This window comes from Cylas formicarius, unplaced genomic scaffold, assembly GCF_029955315.1.
Source record: "Cylas formicarius isolate icCylForm1 unplaced genomic scaffold, icCylForm1.1 PGA_scaffold_6__28_contigs__length_40554024, whole genome shotgun sequence".
Taxonomy (NCBI): domain Eukaryota; kingdom Metazoa; phylum Arthropoda; class Insecta; order Coleoptera; family Brentidae; genus Cylas; species Cylas formicarius.
In genome coordinates, this window is record NW_026844347.1 from 35,232,357 (window position 1) to 35,256,111 (window position 23,755).

Sequence of the window (23,755 nt, forward strand, 5' to 3'; positions counted from 1 at the left end):
ATAGTATAATATGTAACAAGTGTGGTAAACGGTATTTGAAAATCAATAAGAAAAAGATCCTCTTTCAAAAAATTAGTGCCAACTAAATGCCTATTATTCCACCTCACAAATTCATAGACCACCATTCTGATTTCTCGTGATTCCATCTTCGTGCACATTCAAATTACAATAAGTAATGGAAATTGTGCCCAGTCAATAGACATAAAATATCTATCATCTCTAAATACCATAGACAATGCAATAAAACATTCATTTAGATAACTATAGGACACCCTAATACCAACCATTTGATAGTATAATCCCTGGTAAGTTAAAAAATTTGGTATTCCATTTAAAATAATCACGTTTTTTATAGTTGGGATATAAAATATGCTATAATGTTACACCCTACTGTCAATTTTGCTGACACAATTTATATATATTTTATGTATACATTCAGGAAAAGAAAATTAGATTATATTTTGAGTATCACAACTCTTATTAAAACGCACATTTATTTTGGTCGTAGAATCCAAAAATGCTATATAATGAGAGGTCCATTTAAAAAAACGAATTTGATAGGTACTTTTAACACTTTAATTAAAAAAGTGTCACTTTTTGGAAACCCTGTATTTTGACCACAACAATTCATGCCGTATAACGTGAACAACCCTGTAAGTATCGTAACCACAATTCCAGTTATTAAAAGCATAGGAGCACGATGCACTCTATTTCAAACTTGTAGTAAAAAACAACTTACCAAAGAAATGGTCACTTTCATTTTAAGGCGCACTTAAAATTCGTGGCGGAGCTAAGTACCTAATGGATTAATTTGCACGTCAAAAAAGTGAAAGTGCACGAGAACGCTGAGTGTATATGTATGAATAGTTTCGACCCCGACTTTTCCATGTTGTTAAGAATTAAACACGCTCATTCATGCAAAGACGATTGAGTAAGATGGCAAAATGTGACAATTATTATAATAAAAAAATTATTGATGGTTAAAACGATACTAATCGATAATCGATAAATTGCCATATATGTGTACATAATTAATTTACTGTTAATAACTATACGAGATGTCTCGCGAGTTTTTATCACACAAAACTTGTGGATTCCTCCTGTGTCGGTTGTTGATGAATCGAACTTCCTAACATTGGGCCAATCATTCTGTTGGCTTCTTCAGAGCTTAACTAAAACTGACTCGCATTCTACTCTGTACTTCCTTAGCTTGCGGAGTTATGGGAGAGGCATGAACATGGTGTCGGATAACTGATTGCCTTATTGGTGGCAGCCTTAAGACAAATAAACTCATTATCAGTTGCCGAACACAATCATGAAACCTGACACAAAATTTTATTAGATAAAATTAAAATTCTTGCATGTAATTAATTCTTCTACAAACGATAGTCTATATAAATCTTAACCACGACTCAGGTCTTTACCTGTTTATGTTAAATGTTCATGTTCTCCCCTCCACAAACAATATATAAGCATGTATGGTCTGTTCATAGATATAAGAAAGTGACCAATTGATTTTGAATGGGATTATCCAAGGGTTAACATTAACATACAATGCAACAAGATTATTACCTAAAGTTTCGGAATTTAAATTCAGGTAAAATTGTAGTCCGTAATAGAAAATAATTTTATACCTACCTGTGTTTAATATTCTTTGGTTTGGTGTACTACTTAGTTTAAGTTTATTAGTAATCATTCTTATTTCGTGTGTAATACAACGTGTGTTGAATCGTGTGCGAATTATGCAAAATATGTGCGAGTCTAGTGTATCTCAGGAGATGCTCCCGCCCAAATGTAGAAAACACTATTCTATTGAGACTAAGGAAGTTATAAACAATATTTATTTTACTCTCATTGAACGTGGTGCCAGCAGAAGAAATGGCCACATTGACGAAAATTCAAACATCAACTGTATGGAAAATTGTGAATAATCCCATTTCAGCGACGAAAAAAAGAAGCGATGCTGATATTTTCTCGAGTGTAGATGAAAGTGATCAAGATATAATACGGGGTAAAATTTACCAGTTATACGAGGAACAAAGCGTGCCTACATTAGATATCTTAATTAGGAGCCTTGAAAAAGATGAAACCGGTGTTAAATGTGTGTTAAAGGCAAGTTTTAATGGAATCTTTTAGAATTCGGAAATGGAGACTGGAATCTAGAAAAAAATAGGATTTTTCAGAGAACAACAAAGGCCAATTATTTACTTGGGTTGACTCAACTGATAAGTGGAAAACAAACGCGCCATCAAAAAGAGGTAAAAGATAACTATTTTGCATGCTGGCTCTAAAGAAAGTGGAAAACAAACGCGCCATCAAAAAGAGGTAAAAGAATAACTATTTTGCATGCTGGCTCTAAAGATGGTTGGATTCCAAATGGACTTTCTCCGTCTGCGGAAAATATTAAAGATTCTTCTCTGGATTACCATAAAGACACCACCGCTGATTTATTTGAAAGTTGGTTTAAAAACAAACTAGTTCCAAACATTCCTCCTAATAGCGTCATTGTAATGGACAATGCAAATTATCACAGTAGACAGTTGACTAAAACCCCTTCCTCAATCGTATATCCATATTGGAAATAATATAGAACAAATAATAATTAGAACAGGCGATGATAGCGATAGTGATACTGATATATTATGTGAATAATTTTAAGTAATTTAAGTAGGTAATAAAAATACATGCATAAATAAATAATTATTGTTTAGTATCTTTCCTAACAAAACCCCAAATAATTAAATTCTAAGCAAAGTACGGACCTTTTCGGCCATATTTCATTCTTACAGCTTGCCTGGATGTTTCCTTAATTCGTATCAATTTAGTCACTTTCTTATACCTATGAACAGACTTTACACATGCAGTAGAACGCGAGCCAGTTTCAATTAAGCTCTGAAGAAGCCAACGTTAGCAAGTTCTATTCAACAACAATCGACGCAGGAGGAATCCAGAAGTTTTGTAAATAAAACTCAAGTTATCTATTGCTCTTGTATATCTTACAGACCAAACAAGCTGACTTAAAATGAGAAGTATACTTTTTATTTCTGCTTTTATTTTAGATATCGGCATACATTGAAGCAAAATAGAAATATAAAAGAATAAAGGAAACCCTTTTCCACAAAGTTTTACACAGTTTTTCGCATTCAACTGATTCGCCTAGTGAAAATTAAATGTTGAAGGAATATTTGTTATGATATGCTATTGTAAGTCAGGATTATCGAACTTTTTATTCGAAAGAATATATTCGTATAATATTCTCGGATTTTCTTAAGTCCAACAGTTCAATTGTTTCTTAAATTTCTGCAATTTTGTCTTAATAAAATAATTAATTAAATTACTTAATTAATTAAACTCGATTTCATTGGTTCCTTGAAAGTCACAAGACAGATGCGCCGTGAAATCATCAAATATGAGACATACTTTACCAGCAAACTTATTTTAATATCATCGTTTCCTTTTCAATTCCTTTTTTAAACGAGCGCATTTTCAATCGAAGATCTGTGTCCATATAATCAATAACATACTGGATCGCAACAAAAAATCTGGACAACCCGTATACCTTATAAAGGGAAACTGTTTACCTCGTCTGCGACTTTCACTTTTGGAAGCGGTGACATAGCGCTTTATTACTGTAAATTTTATCGAAGGCAGTTGGTTTAAAAGTTTAAACGTAGGTCAAAATACATAACCACGAGATATTTTTCTTAGCGGGAAAAGTTATTGAAGAAACTATGGTGAATAAAATATTCTTGGCGGTAAGTATTTATTTAGGAGCTTAATTTATAACTAATAAATTAAAAATTTAGCTTTTTATTTTGTAAAAAAATTATTAACAATAGCTTAAAATTAGATAAGAGCGTATACTTAGTATTGCAGTATATCGTCTTGACTTTTGACGGCAATTATCGAAATAACTTGTCGACGGCAATAAAACACCTGTCTTGTCGATATGGTAACACAGAGCATCAGAGACGGGCTCAAAATATGAACATTAAATATATTATTTTCATTTAGATGTAACAAAATCACACTAATACTAATGGAAAATGCAATGACACTAAATATATACAAATTATCAACAATCACCTATACAAGTACGTTTTTATTAAAAATTAAATGAAAACAAGAGTCGACGTTAAGATTCGTTATAATGGACTCTATGTTATTTTGTATGCAAATTTAAGAATCTTCAATTTTTAAAATGTGCTATAAAATTACTTTTTTAATTAAATTTATTACACTCGAACTTAAAGTAGAAATAATATTTTCTGCTCTTATATTTGATTTTACTTGGTGCCACAAATGTTCTAAGAGGTTGCATATGCCTTGATAAAGAGGAAGACATAAAATAGTATACTCCATTATTTCACCTATACTATCACATACTTGTTATGTTTTAATAGCATATGTCCTTTCTTGTAACTGGATTCAAAGTACAACTACTGAGTGTCAGTTTTTGCACTAGATGAATTTGGTGCTTTTTGTAGCTTGCGGAATATGTTTTAAAAAATAATTTTGAAACCAGTTTTCACTAATATCTTGTTGACAATCTTAAAGTCGTTATAGTATTCTTCGCAGTGATATACTCGAGACATATGGTAAACCGGATTTGTCAAACGCCAAGATGATATACTTTGAGACCCGCTATACCTATATGTCTCACATTTTTAAGACTCTCCGATATAAAATTTATACAGACATCTCAAAAGTTAAATCATGCAATCTTTATTTGCGTTTAAATTTATTTTCACAGGTATATGTGTTGTAAGTGAATACCTAATTTTATTAAGAAAAAAATAACTTATAAAGCCTTAGCTACTAAAAGTCCAAATTCCTTTCAGATAATCTTCACATTTTGGGCATTATTTTATGCGAACGCTTTGCAACCGAAAGCACCAAATTTTCAATATTTCGAAAGGTATGTGAAATGTGTGAAAGGAAAGTGAACTCGATTTAAATTGAAAAATACCAATTTTGAAGGAAATTTTATTTAGACGAAGACGAGTAGTAATAAGAATTCTTTTCTTTGTCATACATGTTAATATTAAAGGCAAATAAGTGTAATGAGCGATTGTTTAATATTACTGTCCAATTCTGGTATCCGCTTGGGTTTTTGTTAAGTCATGTACCTCAGGAAACTCTGTGAAATCATTTAAATCGTTTATCCTTCTTTAAAATAAGTGGTTGTAACTATTGTTGATTGTGACAATGTTTGGTATAAATATTAAATAAATTAAACAATTTATATAAATATAAGAAAATACAAATATGATATAATTGTCATTAATATTTTGGCTTTGAAGTTTAAGTTTATTATTAGTTGCTAACAGTTTTTATAATTGGATTTGATTTTTAATTTAGAATAGGTTATTAAATTGTGGAAAAATTGAATTAACTAATATCTTAGCTTACTAATATTTCTTCGCTTATTGAGAGCATTTATCTTTTTTTCGTTTTCGTTTATTGCTAATTTTTTATAATAATTATATTGTGTTAAAATTTTAGTTTCTTGAAAATTAAATTCATGTTTTGTTAAATTTTCATATTTATGTAAAGCAGATGATACGTTTTTAGTATATTTATGTCCATTTATACGATTTTCCAAAAGTTAGCTTGTCATTCCAATATATTTTTTTGGTCAATTTAAACAAGGTATTGAATATATTAATTTACTTTTAACTGGAATTTCACTTTTTAATGCAGTAAAAATTGATTTTATTCATTTGTAAGATTGGTAACCAACCGTGCTACACAACCCACATCTATATAGAAATTTTATCAAAAATTAAACAAATTTTATTTGAAAATCATTTCTCTGAAAATAAACATGCTTAAACAGCGAAGTAAACATATAATTTCTAAATGTGATATCACAGTGTGCCACAAATTAATAAAATCAGTTTTTACTCCATTGACAAGTAAAATTCCAGTTAAAAAAAGTCAGATGTTGTATGTTGAATACCTTGGAATGACAAGCCAACTTTTAGAAAAACATATAATTGGACAAAAATGTACTAAAAACGCATCAACTGTTTTACATAAATATCAAAATTTAGAAAGTAATATTTTAACTCAATTGAACTGAGGTGGCTTTTACTTGATAACAATCCATTGAACACAATTAAATTAGAACATTATTTTATTTATTAGTTTATGACAGTTGTTTCGGTAACACCGTGTCTTTATGAAATACCATATACATTACATACAATACATATAAATATAAATATTTGATAAAGGCACGATGTTGCCGAAACAGATGTCATAAACTAATAAATAACTGCAAAAATCTGACCATATTTTGTTCTAATTAAATTATTTTTAACCTAAGTTAATAATTATCAAAAAATAGCAATAAAAGAAAGGGTTCAAATTAAGAAAGCTGTAAATTAGTAAAAATATCACTAAGGTAAGTAAATATTTTTATATGAAATGTTTAATTTATTTAATATTTGTATGTATTTTAGATTCTTGATAAAAATTCAGATTGTGATCGAAACATTAAATAAAACCTAAACCCAAGATTAACTCCAGTATTATATATATACGAGGTTCAAGAATTAAAAGAAGCTGTTATAAAAGAAAATTTATTTATTGCATATTACCAAAGTATTACATGATCTGATTTTGTTTTATGAATAAATAACAAGTCATCGAGTTAATAAATAATTAAAACATATAAATATGATAATATAAATAACGTATTTTCATGTATTCACTAAAATTATTAAATCGATTGATTGGTTTTAATATTTTTCAAAAAATAAAAAATATTAGTTAGATTTACAGATTTGTAGTAAACAAGTCTTAATTTTATCTTATTTGATGGTTTTACGGCGTATCTCCGTCAATAACAAAGTTACCGTGTTGCTACATTTTTTATCAGTTGAAAGGTGCCGCAAACAGAAATGTCATAGCTATTTTCGATTTTTAGACGTAGAGTGTTTTTGAAAATGTTGCATAGACACCCTTTCTAGTTTGGTTATGGGTACACTTATTGAAAAAGTGAAACTGGTCTGGGTAGTGGCGTAGTCAGTTTTCTTTTTTTTGAAATTCACAAATATACAAACTAAACTTGTATTTTTTTTAATGGAATAGCCTGTGTTTATTTTAATAATTTTATTAGGCTTGCTATGAGCATTTCAAATGCAAAACGTATATCTTTCATTTTGTTTTTGAGTAGACCATGCGAAAAAAGGGGTCCGTTTCCTAATATATTTTTGTTGTGAAACACTGAGGACATGTTATAATTATTATTGTTATTTTTGACTTCAGTCCTTCTATTACCGTTTATGTTATAATTTAAAATATGACAATTATGTATAAGTTTATTTTGACAGGTCACTAACTTTTTGTGTTCCATTAAAAAATACAAGTTTGGGTTATACATATATCAAAACTTATCAAGTTCAGAAAAAGACTGACTACGTTACTACATCCTTTGTCAAAAAAAACCTATCCAGACCAGTTTTCACCTTCTCGATAAGTTTACAAATATCGCAAAATAAAATTGCAAAACTTTCAAAATCATCCTGTAACTAAAATTCCAATATAGGTATGAGATTTCTGTTTGTGCCATCTTTCATTTTATGAAAAAATTGCCACTAGCCGCTTAGAATCTAAATATTTGAGGTTTCTAAGTACCTAAAATTCATTTTATTATTTGCAAATATTTAATGAACATATTGTTTGATCGTCAAATAATATGTAAATGATTTTAAAAAGAATCATATTAGTAAATATCGTAATTAAACAATGAGCAAGCTATGTTTTCTTAAGGTAAAATTTGCCTCACGTTTCTAGCACGCCGCCCTCATTCCAGTTTAGATCGAGTTCACTGATCATTCAAAACTGAATACAGTGCAGCAGTGAATTTTTCTTTGTATTTGCAGGCCAAAGTATCGTTATCCATATTATGATGAAAACGGGAACGGTAAACTTCTTTACGGATATGGCGACGACAAACTGTATCAGTACAAAGTATTTACGCCACTGGAAGGAATCCATTAGTACCTAAAACTCATTAATCCAATTAAATTTGGATTTTTAGATTTTCATGTATATAATATATAAACGATAATGTACGTAGTTACGTAGTTAGTTCTGACTCATTTAAGCGGCCTAATTATATTATATCTAGAATCGCGTGCCCAGTGCAAATTTATTTAATATTTGTTGTTAAAATATTTTTTACAATATAAAGTGTTTCAATAATTTTTACGTGTCTTAAAATTAACAATTTAGACGTGGTTTTTATTCAAGCGACACTTATTGCAGGAAAAAATGTTAATGTACTTAGGAATTAAAATTTGGAGTGATTTCGTTATTTTGTTGGTATTTTTTTAAAAAATAGTTCGCGATTTGACATCAGTGCTTTTAGCGTTTCATCCGATCAACATTAAACGAAAAGCTTACCGATTAAATATTAAATAACAGAACTCTAGCAATAATATGATTGCAACTTCCTGACAAACGAGTTTAATTGCGAGCAAAGCGATTTACTGATACTCAGCCTTCTGCAATATTTAATATTTCTTTCATAGAGAGCGCTTTTAATTTTTGCTAGTTTGAAGGTACAATGCGAAAGTGTCCTGAGATATTGTTTTGGGGCTATTTTCTACAAATCACGCACTACCAAAACCGTTAACGGTGCCACGAATAATGCTAACCTGCTGCAGATTCAGGTAGAATGAGCAGGCTAAAGGAGCAAAGGTAATAGCATACTGAATTGCAGAATTAATTGGCACTAATATTCATTTCTCGAAATAATGGGAGCAGTTCAAAAAGGGCAATGTCTAGTTCATTTGACAATAACCATCGGATCGCAATAAGTGGCGTAAAGACCAATAAAGCCTATCTTAACTCTCCCGAACTAGGACCGTTAATCTGTAGACACAGAAAAGTACTTTCGAAATAAACATTTAAAAAATGGTGGGATTGCATGTTTAACAAAATATGCCCAGATCCGATTAAATTTTCTGCGATAAAACGAGTTCAGTAAGTGCACAAATGGCGCAAAATGCTGCTAAGTGCATCAGATTTATGTGACTCCTTAGACAAAAATATCAGTACCCTGAGCTGTAATATTCTAATTTAAAGCTTCTATATTATCTATAATCTATATATCTATATATTTTTCGCATATAATTACTAGATATAGATAAATATTCTTGTAATAATTGTTGTTAAAGTTCTGGCAATAAGGGCGAAATAATAAATAAATAAGGATATTAAATTAAAATTGAATTTTTCCTTCAAGGAGTTAAAATATGAAATCTTGTTGAGTGTAAGTCGCTATTTTTTTAAACAAAAAAAATCTAGTCGCTGGTTTTGTACTGTATCCTTGATACGTTGCCATAAGTTAAGTGTTACTTAAGAATATCATTCATAATCAAGTCAAAAAAACTAAAAAGACGAGGGAAAATGAAACACTGGCCTAACACAAAATAACATTTATTAATTAAAACAAAAATTATAAAACAATAAAGCTCTCATCTCGGTGCTAAAACAGTATAGCTTGATTTTTCGTTTGATTTTTAACATATGCGGTAAACCTCTTCAGAAACTTTGGATACTCTCTTTTGTAAACTGCCCGCAAAACGGACGCCGGTGCCCATCCTCCCGGATTTACTGAAAATTTATGATAAGATAAAATATAGTGCGCAGTTCACATATTTAGCGATTAACCTACCCACTGAACAGTAAGTTATTTTGCATGAAACATTATCTCTTGACAAAGCTGTGCCTTCCTTTGGTGGTATCACTCTAGTCTGACACAGCAGACATACCGTCAAGAATATCCTGACGCATTTGCCTGAGTTTGCCTGGAAATACAAATGTATCCAATGATTTTTAACCTATGACAGAAAATTTTAAAAATTCTCTAATGCTCTTCCTGATAAAGAAGAACTGCCAGTAATCTTTATAATATAGTACGATATTCATGTGTTCTATGTAATGTAATCTGTAGTTATTTGTACTATGACTGTACTGGTACTAAATCATATTTTGAGATTGGTGGTTAGATTATTGCAATGGTGGTTTCATAAGGCTAAAAAGTCAAGACTCTTTTGATTTATAGTTATTGAAATAAGATGAATATTACATAATTTAAAAACAGTTTTATCAAAATGAAAGTTTCTAGTTTAATTCTGAGAAAAGTTTTGATCTATTAAATTATTGAGCGTAGAAAAATATTTATTTGTAAAGTCTAATGCCTCTTCGGGTAAATGATCAGTACCCAGACAACAAAAAAACTGACTTGGTTGATGGCCTAAAAGTGGAAATTTGTTGGAGAAAAATATTAGACCCTAAAAATCAGTAGATAGATTTTGATTTAATAAATGAATGAAAAAACATTGTTGGTATATTAAATCGAGCAATTTTAGTGACTTTGGTAACTTTATCGAACAATTAATAGATCAGAAAATCCTGAAATGAAAATAATACACGCAAAAACGACACGCTTGTGAAGCTTACCGGATAAGTTGAAATTTCAGTCGAATTGTTAACCACGGTCCACATATCTGGCCCCTCCCTGTCTTGATCATTCGGCAACTGCCTTAAGTGGGACCAAAAAACAACATCCCGCTGACTAGCCGGCCATATTCTCTTGTGAACTTGATGAAAAATTAATGTATCCTCGGCTATCGTTTCCAGTACGGTCATGTGTTCTAATGTGGCTGAAAAGAAAAACATATTATAAAACCAAATGTAACAAAAAATTTGAAAAAAAAATAGGTCTTTTAAAAATATCGAAAAAATTTATTGGAAAAAGTTATTTCTTTTCCAGTTTTCTACAAATATACCAATTTTCAAAGAAACTGAAATGGTTTTAAGATTTTAAAGTTTAGCTGATTTTATTACAAATCCGAGGGGTAACTTAAAAATACAATAAAAAAAATTAATAAATATCAAAATAAATAATTTTATCGTTTTTTAACTATACCAGTTTTCTCTTTAAAATCATTAGGGAACATTTTTTGTCAAAATATTTTCTTTAAGTAACTACGAAAACAAAACATATTTATATAGACCTTTAACCTGAAAATCAGTCAAAGAATTACCGCCTGAAGTGTAGTCACATACTTCAGAAACATTTTGCATAGAACCTGTCTGAGCATCCACCACTGACATAATCACTACTAAAAAAAATAACGAAAATGGCGGAAATAACTCAAAAAAAAAATAACAAAAATGACGGAGATAACTATCTTAATGACAATTTTGTAACATTGTTGGGAGCATAGTCCTACAAAAGAGAGTCAAACCGCAGAGCTAAGCTAAGAATAGGGTTGTGGAATTAACCGGTCAAATTTTTTTGTATCAATTCACCGAAATATTTTTTCAAATACAATAAAGTTTATATTTATTAATATTGTGAGTTACGTCGCCGTCGCGTCGTTTTTCCTTGAAGAGGGTTATACAATTAGAAAAAAACGTTGTAGAATAAAAGAAACGCTAGCGATTTGAACAAAATTAAATATGATTTTGCTTCATTGATGCTTTTTTTAAAACAATAATATAAATTGTAACTGTTAACGCTATCTTTAGCCTATAAAGCCCATTTTTTAGTTTTAGGCACATGCAATATTAATGTAATTTTTATTGGAATTAAATTTGCCCTGATTTTTAATTAATAATATCAGTCTTACTTAAAATAAAACGAACAAATTTTTTTTAATCATACCTAATTGATTTTACTTAGGTTTTGGTAATAAAATGAAAGAAAATTATTAAGAATGTTTAGGTGTGATCTTTACCCTTTTGTGGTTGTACTACTTTGTAATGCTTAATTTTATATAAAAATGCTTTTCGATGCTTAGATTTCTTAGAATTTCACTGGAATTCTTTGGAACTCCTTCATGCATCATAATTCCTTTGCGGTTTATCCCCCGCTTCTCATATAGTCCTTTTTATGTTTGTTAGTCATTGCGGTGGTGTACGTAAAAGGCATGTGGAACCTATGTGTGCACTCCCAAAATGCAGCAAAAATAGGAAATGCTATCTCAAATTGCTTACCGACATCTAAAACGGGATGTAGCCTCTTTGGATACGGATTATATGCTGAGGAAACGAATGGAAGAATAAAAAAAATAAATATGAACTTGCGGAAAACGGAGTATCCAAAAATAGGAGAAGTGGAAGATGTAGAGCTAAAAATTCACCAAATTAAAAGGTTAGGCAGTTTAAATCTCCAGGCACTACAATTTCAGCAAAAAGGACAACAAAGAGAGACAGAATACAGCAAGGGCAAAAGGCAAAAAGGCAATAATTCAATAAAATAAACAACAAAAATGACTACAATGCCATTGTAGAACCGGTTATGATATATATGAAAGTGAGTGCTGGCAATTTGGGAAAAAAAAGAAAATAAAAATAGATGAAAGGATTTTTTATTTAGAGTGTGCATAACAATAGAAGATTCCTAATGAGGAAATAATAAGACGAATAGGAAGAGTATTCACAAAACAATTGGTTTAGCATGGCCATGTAAGGAGGATGAACTCTGTGAAAGATGGCCAAAAATAATGATGGAATTATCAACCACACTTACTTTCCCAGTCATACCTATACTTTGGCTCGAAGAAATATTGGCAAACTTCGTGACCCGTTATGCCCTTGACCACATGCACCGCTTTGAGAGGATCCACCACCATGCCGTCGATTTCCTCCTCCCTGCGGTACATCTTCATCTCCCCGTCTTCAGCGAACAGTTGCCACCCCGTTCCGCACTCCCCGATACCCATTCGAGCCATCGCTACCTGCTGTTTTACCACTCTGTCGATCTGCGTAAGTAGAAGCAAACAGTTTTTCACAAAAATATTTTAAACCAGATACTCCGAGTGACATACTTCAGGCCAGAGTTTGTGTTGACAAGCGGGAGAAATGGGAGGAGGTGTGATGGGTATCTGTCCGCTCTTCAGCAGCTCTCTTAGCTCCTGCTCCTCTTCCATTTTGTCCAAGCCCGACTCTATGGCGTCGTAGAACTCATCGTCGGCAAGTATACTGTGGGGTCCCTCCTGATACATAAAAAGAAAGGAAAAATTGATGTTTTTTTTTTCATTTTTCCATACAACGCTCCTATACTTAAAAAAAATAAATATGTAAATGAATGACTTAAAAAATCATCACTTATACTCTTCGCGTCAAAATTAAAGCACCACTATAATTTGGGTCAATTTCAAAGTTAATTTTTTCGCGAACTGATGACTCGATTTGGAAATACATTTTTTTAAATTGTAACTTAAACAAACCTTCATAGTGTTATAATCCTTCTTATTTAAATTTAAGTTTTAGGAATGTACAGAGTGTTTAACGAAGAACCAGTTTCATACTCAATGTTTGCCACAATTTCTGGGAATACGGAATTTAATGTCAAACTACATCGGTCAAGACAAAATAATGGAAATTATTTTTCAGTTTCTAAAATGGCCATCAAGGGGGCGAAAATATTTTCTTGAATTTTAAAACTGTTCCTCAAAAAAATTCTAATGTGAATAGTCTCTTAAATACATTTCGATATCTCCAAAAAGGTTTATCGTATTTTAATAAACTGGAAATAGGTAAAAAGTTAGTATCCAACAATTAATTAGTGACTGAGTTAGTGATTTTTAATAGAAAAATAAGTGGATTTTTTCAAAGAAACTTCCACAGGCTACTGTAATGCTTTTTACAGAACTTCTGGATTCCTCCTGCGTCGGTTTTTGCTTAGTTGAAATTGCTGACGTTTCGCCAATCATCCTGTTGGCTTCTTCAGAGCTTGACTGAATGAGTTTCAGTTAAGCTCTGAAGAAGCCAACAGGATGATTGGCGAAACGTCAGCAATTTCAAGTAAGCAAAAACCGACGCAGGAGGAATCCAGAAGTTTTGTAAAAAGCAGAAAAATAAGTGATTAAACGCTACGGGGTAATTTGGTGCCCTTCGACGAAATTGTAAAAAAAGTAATAAATATTAATAGTAAAATTAGCGTTTTAATTAATTAGACATTAATAACAACCCGTCAAGTAGAAAATGTTCAAAAATTCCAACTTTTTTTTTGAGCGTTAAGTTTTTTTATTCGCATTTGAGGTCAATTTAGGATAAAGATATTGAGATATGGTTTTCGACCACTACAATCGTGTCCCTTGATTGATAGCCCAGAAAACCGCCTTTTATCGACTTTGAATTCATTAAAATTAGTTAAAACTTTTTGGAGATACGGACAATTATTTAAGAAAATATTCGAACACTCCCACCACTTTCCTTGAAAAGATAGAACAAACAGAATTAAACAAAAAATATTTCAAGTCGTTTCGACTTTAAAACGGTTTTAAAATACAAGACTACGCCCCCTGCTGGCCATTTGAGAAACTCGAAAATAAGTGCCAGCATTTTTTATTTCTAATTTCTAGGCCATCCGCTTTCCCAATAGTGTACCTCGACGCCCTTACCAGAGTATATCCAAATCGTATAAGCAGTTGGAGAGAAAATTAACTTTGAGTTTCGATGGTGCGTTAATTTTGGAAAATTTGGCCACAAAACTAAATTTCAGTAGTTATAACAAATATTTTCCACTTATATAAACATCTATTAAATTCATGTTTACAATTGTTTATAAACACGATCGTGTTTGTCTATAAACTTTACAACCTATTGTAAAAATAAACGGGGATAGTGCAAAGCTATATATATTTTTTAATGCTTTAAGGCATATTTGGAGCACATTTTGGGTTAGTAGGTGTCAACTTGTAAAACACCAACCTATAAAGTTCACGATCCCCTTCGGAATATTAACACGATTTGTTAACACACTCAACCAAGGCTGAACATAAATAAATATTTTTAATGACAAACGATATATTTATTTATGTTTACGATCTCATAAACCAATATTTGCTGCTACTTTCCTTTTAACTACTGTATGCATCAGAAGTCTCAAGTCGTGAAACTATTAAAAACACATTTTTGACAAAAAATGTGCACCATTAAGTTTTTTTTTGAACAAATTCTGTGTTTCTCAAGTTATTTTAGTAGCTTTATTTTCGAAAAATAAAAACCAAACAGCAAAACAGCTCTACTAAAATCCACACGCAAGTCTTAATAATAGTCATTTGAAAAAGCACAATCGGCTGAATTTGTATATAATCAAAAGGAATTAGTAATTGGGGCATTGGTAATTGACACTAGACTAGACATTGGGACATGGAGGACAACGGTAGGAACGTATTGGTACCCAATGCTTCATTTTGAAAGTTGGACAACTATTTGTTTATTAACAATTTAAGTGTGAAAAAACATTATTTTTGAGTTGTAGCTGATAGCGTGGTTTAAAAAAAAGTTTCATACCTACAAAATAAACAAAAAGTTATAGGATGAACAAGTCTAAAATGGCTATTTCTTTAATTGATAACAAACAATAGCAGAACATATTGAACAATATTGCGTTCGCAATCTTGTCGATGCGAGTGGGGCTGTTCCACGCTGTGCGCGACGCGGATTTGCATTTCAAAAAAATCGTTTCCCGCAGAGCGCATAGTTTCCTCGCGCACTTGAATGAATAGAATTGTACATGCATCCTTTATGCGTTTCAAATAGGCACTCGATCTAACCTCAAAATCACGTCAAACTCCAATATCTTTAAATATGAAAATTGTAGCGTTCGGTGCGACCTTCAGCATGCAACCTAAAAGCTCAATTTTTCACTGTTTCTTATTTATTTACATTTAATTTTTATCCTCAAAAAAGGCAATTTTCATAAACTTTGTGATTTTTGCCCATGAACGACACTTAACAGCGGATAGAGTTTTACATTTCTACCAAATTTCAAGTCAACCGTAATCTCCCACCACTGTGCACATACGGACAGTCGAAAGAACTGCGGCTAACCAAAACTACTGACTGGCACATCAACAAATTCGAAAAAAAAACGATCTGGCATTTTTGCTTAGAAAAGTTATAATAAGAATCCTCATAAACAAAGCTACAGTGTTTTTTCAAATATTCGCCAAAAAATGCCAGCTATCATCTAGGTGCGAAAAAACAGTTTGAGTGAATCGGATAATAAACAAAAAAGTTATCCCAAAACACCATGAAAAATTACTGTTTTCTTAATTGTTAATGAATACATATTGAAATAAAGCTACAGTGATTTCTTCGACATCTCCGCTCACACTGGTCGTATTCAGATTTTTTTTAATTCGTCAAAAAATATCAGCTATTACTTCTAGCTATCCAGCTTTTCGATAGCATCATTTTCCATATCTATAATTTATTTTTGGACAATACTAAAATAAGAATTGGTCGTTTCAATTAAACAATTAAAAAGAAAACTAAAACATTAATAACAGATTAATATTAGAGAAAACATTGAATATTTTTCTTGAAATTTTCATGACAATGATTTTAAGACCTAAGACACTTCTTTTGGGATATGAATGTTATGCTACGTTTATTAACAATTAAGATAACAGCCATTTTTTACTATAACTTTTTTGTGTATTAACCGATTCACTAAAACCTATTACATACAGCAGTTTCAAGGATTCATTATCACCTGTAACGCTGCATAGTAACGACATTTTTCTAAGCTTTAAAAATATACCTTTTAAAGCCTGTAAAGTCTAACTAAAGAGCTGCTTTTAATGTGGAAGTTAATAGGTTAATAGCTACCAAATAAACTGGGTGGTTCGTAAGGAATTCGACATTCCGAGATTAAACTCGTGGGAATAATGATATTGAGTCAAATATGTCCGTAAAATGTCGTTCATTTGTTTAATACAAGGCGTAGCTCAAGCAGTTTTTGAAATATGGACATAAAAATTTCGATTCGGTGGCTGTTGGAGATGGCGAATACATTCTATTTTTTCAGATAATAAATAGATGGCACTAGTTGTACTCAATAGTACAGCCTTGCTGCTTTTCTTAAAAAGATTATTATAGAGTGATTTCTAAGTAAAAAAGGTGCATTTATTTCGATAAAATACACCATTTTCAAGACATTTCCAATTTTAATTCACTCACCTAATTAAAAAGCCGGCCACTAAAATTTCAATTTCAAAATTGGTTTTCTCACGAACCGTTCGCTTGATTTTGATGATCTTTTTTTGATTGAATCTTAGGGCACAATGCTGTGTCCTACACTTTCATTGAGAATTTGCAACAATGTTGTTTAAATATTCATTATGCCTAAGCATATTAACCACTTAAAGTTTTTTTTTGTTTTATAATAACATTAAAAGATCTTTTAATTAGATAAATGAATATCGCTGTCAATGTGAATGTGTTCATTGCTAATCCATAGCCTACCCATTCCTAATGAACTGTTTTTGAGTCAGCGAAATAAATGTAGTCCTCCTTTTTTACGGAGAAATCATTATTCTTTATTCGCGATCCTCATTTCCAAAATAAAAATAATATTTGTCTCAATATCAACTATGCGTTAGTCAGATGTAGCTGATTAAGATACAGGAGTATGTTCCCTTCAGTTATTTAGTTTACCACTTGGAACCTGGTTATTTTTAATTTTTTTAATTTTTAATTAATTAATTGGTGGCTGTTTTTTAAACAGGTGAACGGCACGAGTTAGTAATTAGCCCGAATCCCTTAGGTTACTAGGGTTAGCTGACCTCAAAAACACACCCGATGCGTTATTATAAAATCAATTAATATCGGGCCACGCAAATAACTTGAAATGGAGATATGCCTTAACAGGCCAAATTTGTCATCCATATCGGTCGAACGGTTTGACGGGAAATTTGAAATTTAAAACTAAAATTTTAAATAGGACACACCGTATTTGTCGAGTTATGTCACCCACATAGCTACTAGATATACAGGGCGATTCAATAAAAAATGGTAATGATCTTGTTAACCGCTTTAGAGATGTCCGTGATTAATAAATAAATATTATTTTTGAAATAACAATATGCTTAACCAGTTATTGATTTCCGAATATGTCCTATTTTTTAAAACGTATTTTTTTTATTCCAGCTATAGTTTTGATCCAAATGTTGGACCAAAAAATCGTCGAGTTGTAAATAGAGATGATAATGGGCTCTCGATCTTTTTTAGCACTGGGTTGCAAAAAACATTTTTTTAATTTTCTTACTTTTCTATGGGTGCGACTGCTGGGCTCTAGACTCTCAGACCGAGAGAAAAAAAGAAGCTTTCGAATTGTACCTTTACAGATGAATGCTTTGAATTTCATGTGTGCAACTAGTGCTGGGGCTGGACAAATGATCACTTCTTAATTGATCGTCAATTGACCATTTCTTACTTGACTAATCAAAAAATGTCTTAAATAACATGTTGCACTTGTAGAGTGCTTTCTATTATTATTAAATTATATGTATTTTATTTTTATATTTTATTTATTTATTTATTTATTTAGGAATATCCGAACATAATACTTAGCGATTCGGGGAATCCCAATATTGATATCGATTGCATCTGGTTCCCAGAACGAAGCGACGGCGACGTAAAGCAAAATATAACTAGCAGGGTATTCTTAAAATTATTTCGGTCAACCCTATGTGCAACGGATCACCAACGAGGAACTTCAACGCCTACATAAACAAAAGGAGTTATTGAAGATCATGAAGGAAAAAAAAATTCAATATTTAGGTCATGTGGTAAGAGATGAATTACTTCGGCTCATAATAAAGGGAAAAAGATCAGCAGGAAGAAACCAAAATTAATTCTTCAAGAGAGGGGGTGAATTGAAGAAATGGAGGAATGGAGAAAATTTTCAAAAGTCCAGATTGTTTTTCTTTTTGGCTAAGCTATGGCATTCGGGGTGTTTCTATTGAAAGAGGTAATTGCTTCGTTTATTCTATGACTAAAAGTTGTGTATCCTAATTTGTTGTTTCCAAAAAAATACAAGGTATCAATTTTTCATTAATAATAAAACATATTTTTACCGATTTTGTTGACGTTTTTGAAGAAAAAAAAAAGATCTCACTGCGTTTTATATATTTTTTGTTTCTGTTCGGATTCGCCGATTGAAAACATAATTTTTCTTTATTTTTTTAAACTACTATCGCATTTTGTTTAAAATCGTTATGGCTATACTAACGTTTGGAACAAATAACTTTGTCAAATATCGACATGAAATCTTGGATTCTTCAGCTTTTGGAGAAGGGAATCCACATGAATTAAAATTAATTAAATTAAATTTATTAAAACGGTGTGGTTCATCAAAATAAATGTAGTATAGCTTCTTTTTAAGAAATCATCACTAGCACTTTTGGGTGTTATGTAAAAAAATAGATTATATTCGTATTCGCTTTCTTGGAAAACCTCCGAATTCAAGTTAGTAGTGAATAAGTATAATATAGGCTTCCCCCACTCCTCTCCCTTTTGTGGGCGTATCCTCCTTCCCCACGACTCTCTAGCTCCTCCGCCTTTACCCATAATCCCTTGAAACTGGTCCCCATTGGATAAGCAACCAGAAATGCGGTTTAATCAATCTCCCCACCTCTAGTTTGCGATGGCGGCGAAGCCAATCAGAGCCCAGATATTTTCCCACCCCTAAGAAAAGCAATGGCGTCAATGAGACTTGATCATATTGTTCGCGTGACCATCTGCACCCTCTAGCGGTTCGAATGTAAACTAGTGTCCCCTCTTGGAATAAGATTTTCTTTAATAAGGTAACCCCACCTAGTGAATATTGACCAAAACATTTATTTTAAAAACATATAATTCTGCGAATGTGTACCCACGCGGGTACAAACTGTACTTTTATTGCGCACAAAGGACAGGGGAAATAAAGACGAAAAGTGTTGGATTTCTTTTCTCGGAACTGGAAGCTGGCAGGCACCACCAATAATATCTGCAAAACAAAAAGCTGGTTAAAATTTTCATTAATAAAGTAGGATATTAGAAACCATATACCTTTTTAATTTACTAAGCAATCTACCGTGCGTTAACTTCATACATATTTCCGCATGCTTCTGTTTTAAGGTATCGTGAAATATTTGACTATTTATCTGGGAAAAGTTCATATGTCGAAAATATTATGTGTATGTGGCTGTGGTAGGCTTTCTTTACTATTATAATTTTATTTTTATTATTTAATATTTACAAAATTAATTTATCTATCTTATTGATGATTTTGATTTTCTTTGCTATTTTTATTATTTGTTTTTATTATTTAATATTTTCAAAATTAATTTAATTTATCTATCTTATTGATGATTTTAAGATATCGCAGTCAACTTTACTATTTCATCAATTTCTTTTATTTATTGCTGATCTTTGAGGATAGTGTACATACTTTTTTTCGTAACTTATCTGTATCTACCCTTTAATTTCCTATCAAGCCATAAAGCAAACTCGAAAGGCATCTTAACTAAAAAGTCATATACTTTAAAGCTGCTGCGACTACTACATGAAAGTGTGTTTCTGTGAAATCTCAACAATAATGAAATCTGGACGCTTATATTAAATACTGTAATACTCTTCTCTGCTAACGCTCTAGGAGACGCTATTTGAACCCTGTTCAAAGAAAAACTTCTACAGCCCAAATAACCCCTCTGAACCACACTTAAGCGCATCACTCTTTCACTGTCTTGCAGCCTTCAGATTAATATTCCGTACTAACTACGTATGCCATACACGAAACGTTCTCTTTTCTAATTTTTTTCTATGCGCTACATTAACGAACAGGATCTAAACTTTTCTGTCTGTGTATTTTGTTAGCCACCTTAAAAAAATTTAAAAAAAGGTATGCGAACCTAGAGGATATTTTCCATATTTTTCACAAATGGTGACAACAATTAATGCAAGTATTATTTTTAATAATAATCCATCTTTCGCAATGACACGAAAACATCGACTTTTTAATTCTAACTTTTCTCATAGAGCTTCCCTTTAGTCTCTATCTGTTCTTTAACTAAATCCCCACCTTTTTGAAAAACCAACCTCTAAAAATAGTTAATTTTCTCTAATTTAAATTTGTACGTTTTCCGCAATATGTGTGAATATTTTCGCTAGAGCATTTAGTTACTTAGTACATGTCCTAATCAATATTTTAAAAATATAATTCTAATGATACGTGTTTACGATTTGAAGATAACGAAACATTCCCCAGTTTCATAAATGAGAGCTCACTGCCAAACTACCAAACATCACAGTACAAACTACCGTACTACGCCCCCTGGACAAAATCAGGTCAGTCAGCGTCATTAATTCTACCTGCGTTAACGAATAGCGTATTGTTAATTATGGTTTAATACGCAGAAAATTTAAGTAACAAATAATTGCAATGAAACTCACTAACATCATAAATTATTAAAAAAAAAATTAGAACAGTTGGAATTTACTGGAGTAACCAATTTGGCACTAAAAATGGAAATTTTCGATACTCTACTAGGTGCCTACAATAAATTTTACTATTATTTTTTAATGCAGAGACACAACGATTTTCTAGTTCTGAATTTGATCAGGGGTATATGACCATAGTTTACGCCGACTCTAAAAGGCATGCAGTCTATTGTTTTTGAACGCCCCATTTTGTGTATTATGTTCAAAACAGAGACTCTCTGGGCTTACGACTACAGCTACCAGCTACTACTTTCAATAATATTAACACAAAAAAAGTAGGTGGCATTTCTATAATACGTGCAAAGTTTATGTGAAACTGACTGGAAGACAGAGTAATGCACCAATATGTTACTAAACATATTTCGATAGAATTCCGTAAGAGCTTACCTCCAAGTTTCCTCATTTAGTCAGTCAAAGCATCAAATGGGAAATTCCAATCCAACATAGGTAGTGGTGGAAATATATCAATCGCCTACGTTACCGATGGTACCCGACTGAAGCTTCTGCGTCTTCTTTACCCCACATGCCTACTTAAAAGATACTGGTCTAAGTCTCAATATTCCTGTTAAAAAAAGAGAGGTTCTATATTGCCATAACTATGTGTTTTCAAAATTTTACCTGAATGGTTCGTGATTCCTTATATATGCAGTGTTGGCAGCAATGTGGCGACGACTACGCTGAAACTTTCCATATCTCGTGTCCCCATGACTGGTCTGTTTCATATATCAAACCTCACCTCGCACGGGTTTGAACCTCCTTTAAAAAAAAAAAAACAGGCAAGACTTATACTTATATCAAAGTAATACGAGGAACTTATATTTTATGCCAAAACTTATTTCATCACCTCCAAAGGGGAGTAGGGGTTTCTAAAGTATGGTAGGTACATCTCTTTCATTTTTTAATTAAAAAAGTGACACAATTACGCGACGTAACTCGATCCGGATCGTTAACGCGTCTCAAGATGGGGGTTTAGAGATGCTGAGGTCATTAAATTGATTCACTATTACCAGTACACACTGAAACTCCTTATTTCCAAAATAAAAAAATTGTTAACTGTTAACACAACAAAAAAAACTATTTTCTCACCAATTATATTTCTGGGTCGTTTTCAGAATTTGTCCAACGTAGAATCCCAAGAGGATAGGGCCGCAATTTCGAAAAATGTTCATGTCTCCCCACTATGCATTTGTACAAGAAGCAGGGCCGGATTAACAGCAATTATATTCTTGTCAGTCAACATACAGCCGCCGATTGAATTCTCGGATTCTGCTTTACTAGTTGCCATGGTCTGTCAAATATGTTACTTAAAAATTGTATATTTTTTTTTTACAAATAATATACCTTTCCTAAAATAATTCCGCCTTTGTCAAGTGGGACACGGGCACGTCTGTCCGCTTTGAAAAGCGCAGGCGTATGTATCTTCCAAAATGATCCAAGCAGGCCCGGATTGCCAGCAAATACACAACTCCCCGATTCAATTCTGAGATGTTGCTTCACGAGTTACCATGATCTGTCAAATATTTTAATTAAAAAAAATCTATTATTTAGCAACAATATACCTTTTTAAAATAATTTCGTCTTTTTTCAAGTTCAACAGGACACGTGTGTTCGTTTCAGTTGGACAAGGGCACGTCTGTCCGCTTTGAAAAGCGCGGCGTATGTATCTTCCAAAATGATCCAAATTGTTAACCTTTTTTTGATTCCTCGTTCCCCGATTCAATTCTGAGATGTTGCTTCACGAGTTACCATGATCTGTCAAATATTTTAATTAAAAAAAAAATCTATTATTTAGCAACAATATACCTTTTTAAAAATAATTTCGTCTTTTTTCAAGTTCAACAGGACACGTGTGTTCGTTTCGAAAGGTTTCGTAGTCTGTAGCTCTGTCGAATTCTCCAAAATTCGTTAAACCTTCAGATATTTTCAAAATTTGTCCAACGCAGACTTCCACTCACGCAGTTTCGAAAACTTTCTGGTCTCCCCGCCATGCATTTGTACACGAAGCCGTTCTGGACTATCAGCAAACAGCACATCCGTCATTTTTCTTCTCGGATTCCGCTTGACGAGTTACATCGATCTGTCAAATATTTAATGTAAAACAATCTTATCTATCACTTTTACCCAATATTAAGTACCTATTCAAAATTAGTAGCGCCTTTTCGAGTTCGAAAGGTTTCGTAGCCTATAGCCCTGCCGAAATGGCATTGCATTTGTACACGAAGCAGGGTCGGATTGTAAGCAAACAGCACCCCGGTCACTTTTCTTCTCGGATTCTGCTTGACGAGTTACATCGATCTGTGGAATATTTAGCGTAAAAAAAAATTATCTATTACTTTTACCAAAAATGAAGTACCTATTCAAAATTAGTAGCGCCTTTTCGAGTTCGAAAGGTTTCGTAGCCTATAGCCCTGCCGAAATGGCATTGCATTTGTACACGAAGCAGGGTCGGATT

At 32.1% G+C, this 23,755-nt stretch overlaps 3 protein-coding genes and 1 long non-coding RNA gene across 5 annotated transcripts in view; 2 read left to right on the plus strand and 2 right to left on the minus strand.

Annotated features, from left to right (window-relative positions):
• LOC132703211 (uncharacterized) overlaps window positions 1-23,755 on the plus strand; it is a 128,908-nt gene that overhangs the window by 90,031 nt on the left and 15,122 nt on the right. The gene's annotated exons all lie outside the window — the stretch shown is intronic.
• On the plus strand, window positions 3,595-9,201 carry LOC132703946 (uncharacterized). Its single transcript, XM_060673520.1, has 3 exons — window positions 3,595-3,755; window positions 4,842-4,918; window positions 7,893-9,201. Exons 1-3 carry the CDS (start codon window positions 3,732-3,734, stop codon window positions 8,008-8,010), a joined length of 219 nt encoding a protein of 72 aa, XP_060529503.1. The 5' UTR covers window positions 3,595-3,731; the 3' UTR covers window positions 8,011-9,201.
• LOC132704156 (ceramide transfer protein-like) lies at window positions 9,438-13,262 on the minus strand. Its single transcript, XM_060673976.1, has 6 exons — window positions 13,257-13,262; window positions 12,855-13,022; window positions 12,557-12,788; window positions 10,480-10,682; window positions 9,692-9,824; window positions 9,438-9,630 (listed from the first exon to the last, which is right to left on the minus strand). The coding sequence occupies exons 1-6, from the start codon at window positions 13,260-13,262 to the stop codon at window positions 9,503-9,505; spliced, it is 870 nt and encodes a 289-aa protein (XP_060529959.1). The 3' UTR covers window positions 9,438-9,502.
• Window positions 19,352-23,283, minus strand: LOC132703755 (uncharacterized). Of its 2 annotated transcripts, XR_009619141.1 has the most exons (7): window positions 23,107-23,283; window positions 22,863-23,055; window positions 22,645-22,813; window positions 22,390-22,591; window positions 21,922-22,059; window positions 21,691-21,865; window positions 19,352-19,810 (listed from the first exon to the last, which is right to left on the minus strand). It is a non-coding gene; the product is annotated as an uncharacterized LOC132703755 (long non-coding RNA). The 2 variants fall into 2 exon arrangements; XR_009619140.1 differs by having other exon boundaries at window positions 21,691-22,059.

Bases quoted from the DNA above. Each gene is read 5' to 3' on its own strand.
- LOC132703946 (XM_060673520.1), top strand. From the start codon at position 3,732: ATGGTGAATAAAATATTCTTGGCG. The intron at 3,756-4,841 runs GTAAGTATTTAT...AATTCCTTTCAG, and splicing joins TGAATAAAATATTCTTGGCG to ATAATCTTCACATTTTGGGC. The intron at 4,919-7,892 runs GTATGTGAAATG...TTGTATTTGCAG, and splicing joins AATTTTCAATATTTCGAAAG to GCCAAAGTATCGTTATCCAT.
- LOC132704156 (XM_060673976.1), bottom strand. The intron at 10,683-12,556 runs GTAAGTGTGGTT...TTTTCTTTTCAG, and splicing joins GTATAGGTATGACTGGGAAA to CCACATTAGAACACATGACC. The intron at 9,631-9,691 runs GTAGGTTAATCG...ATAAATTTTCAG, and splicing joins AATAACTTACTGTTCAGTGG to TAAATCCGGGAGGATGGGCA.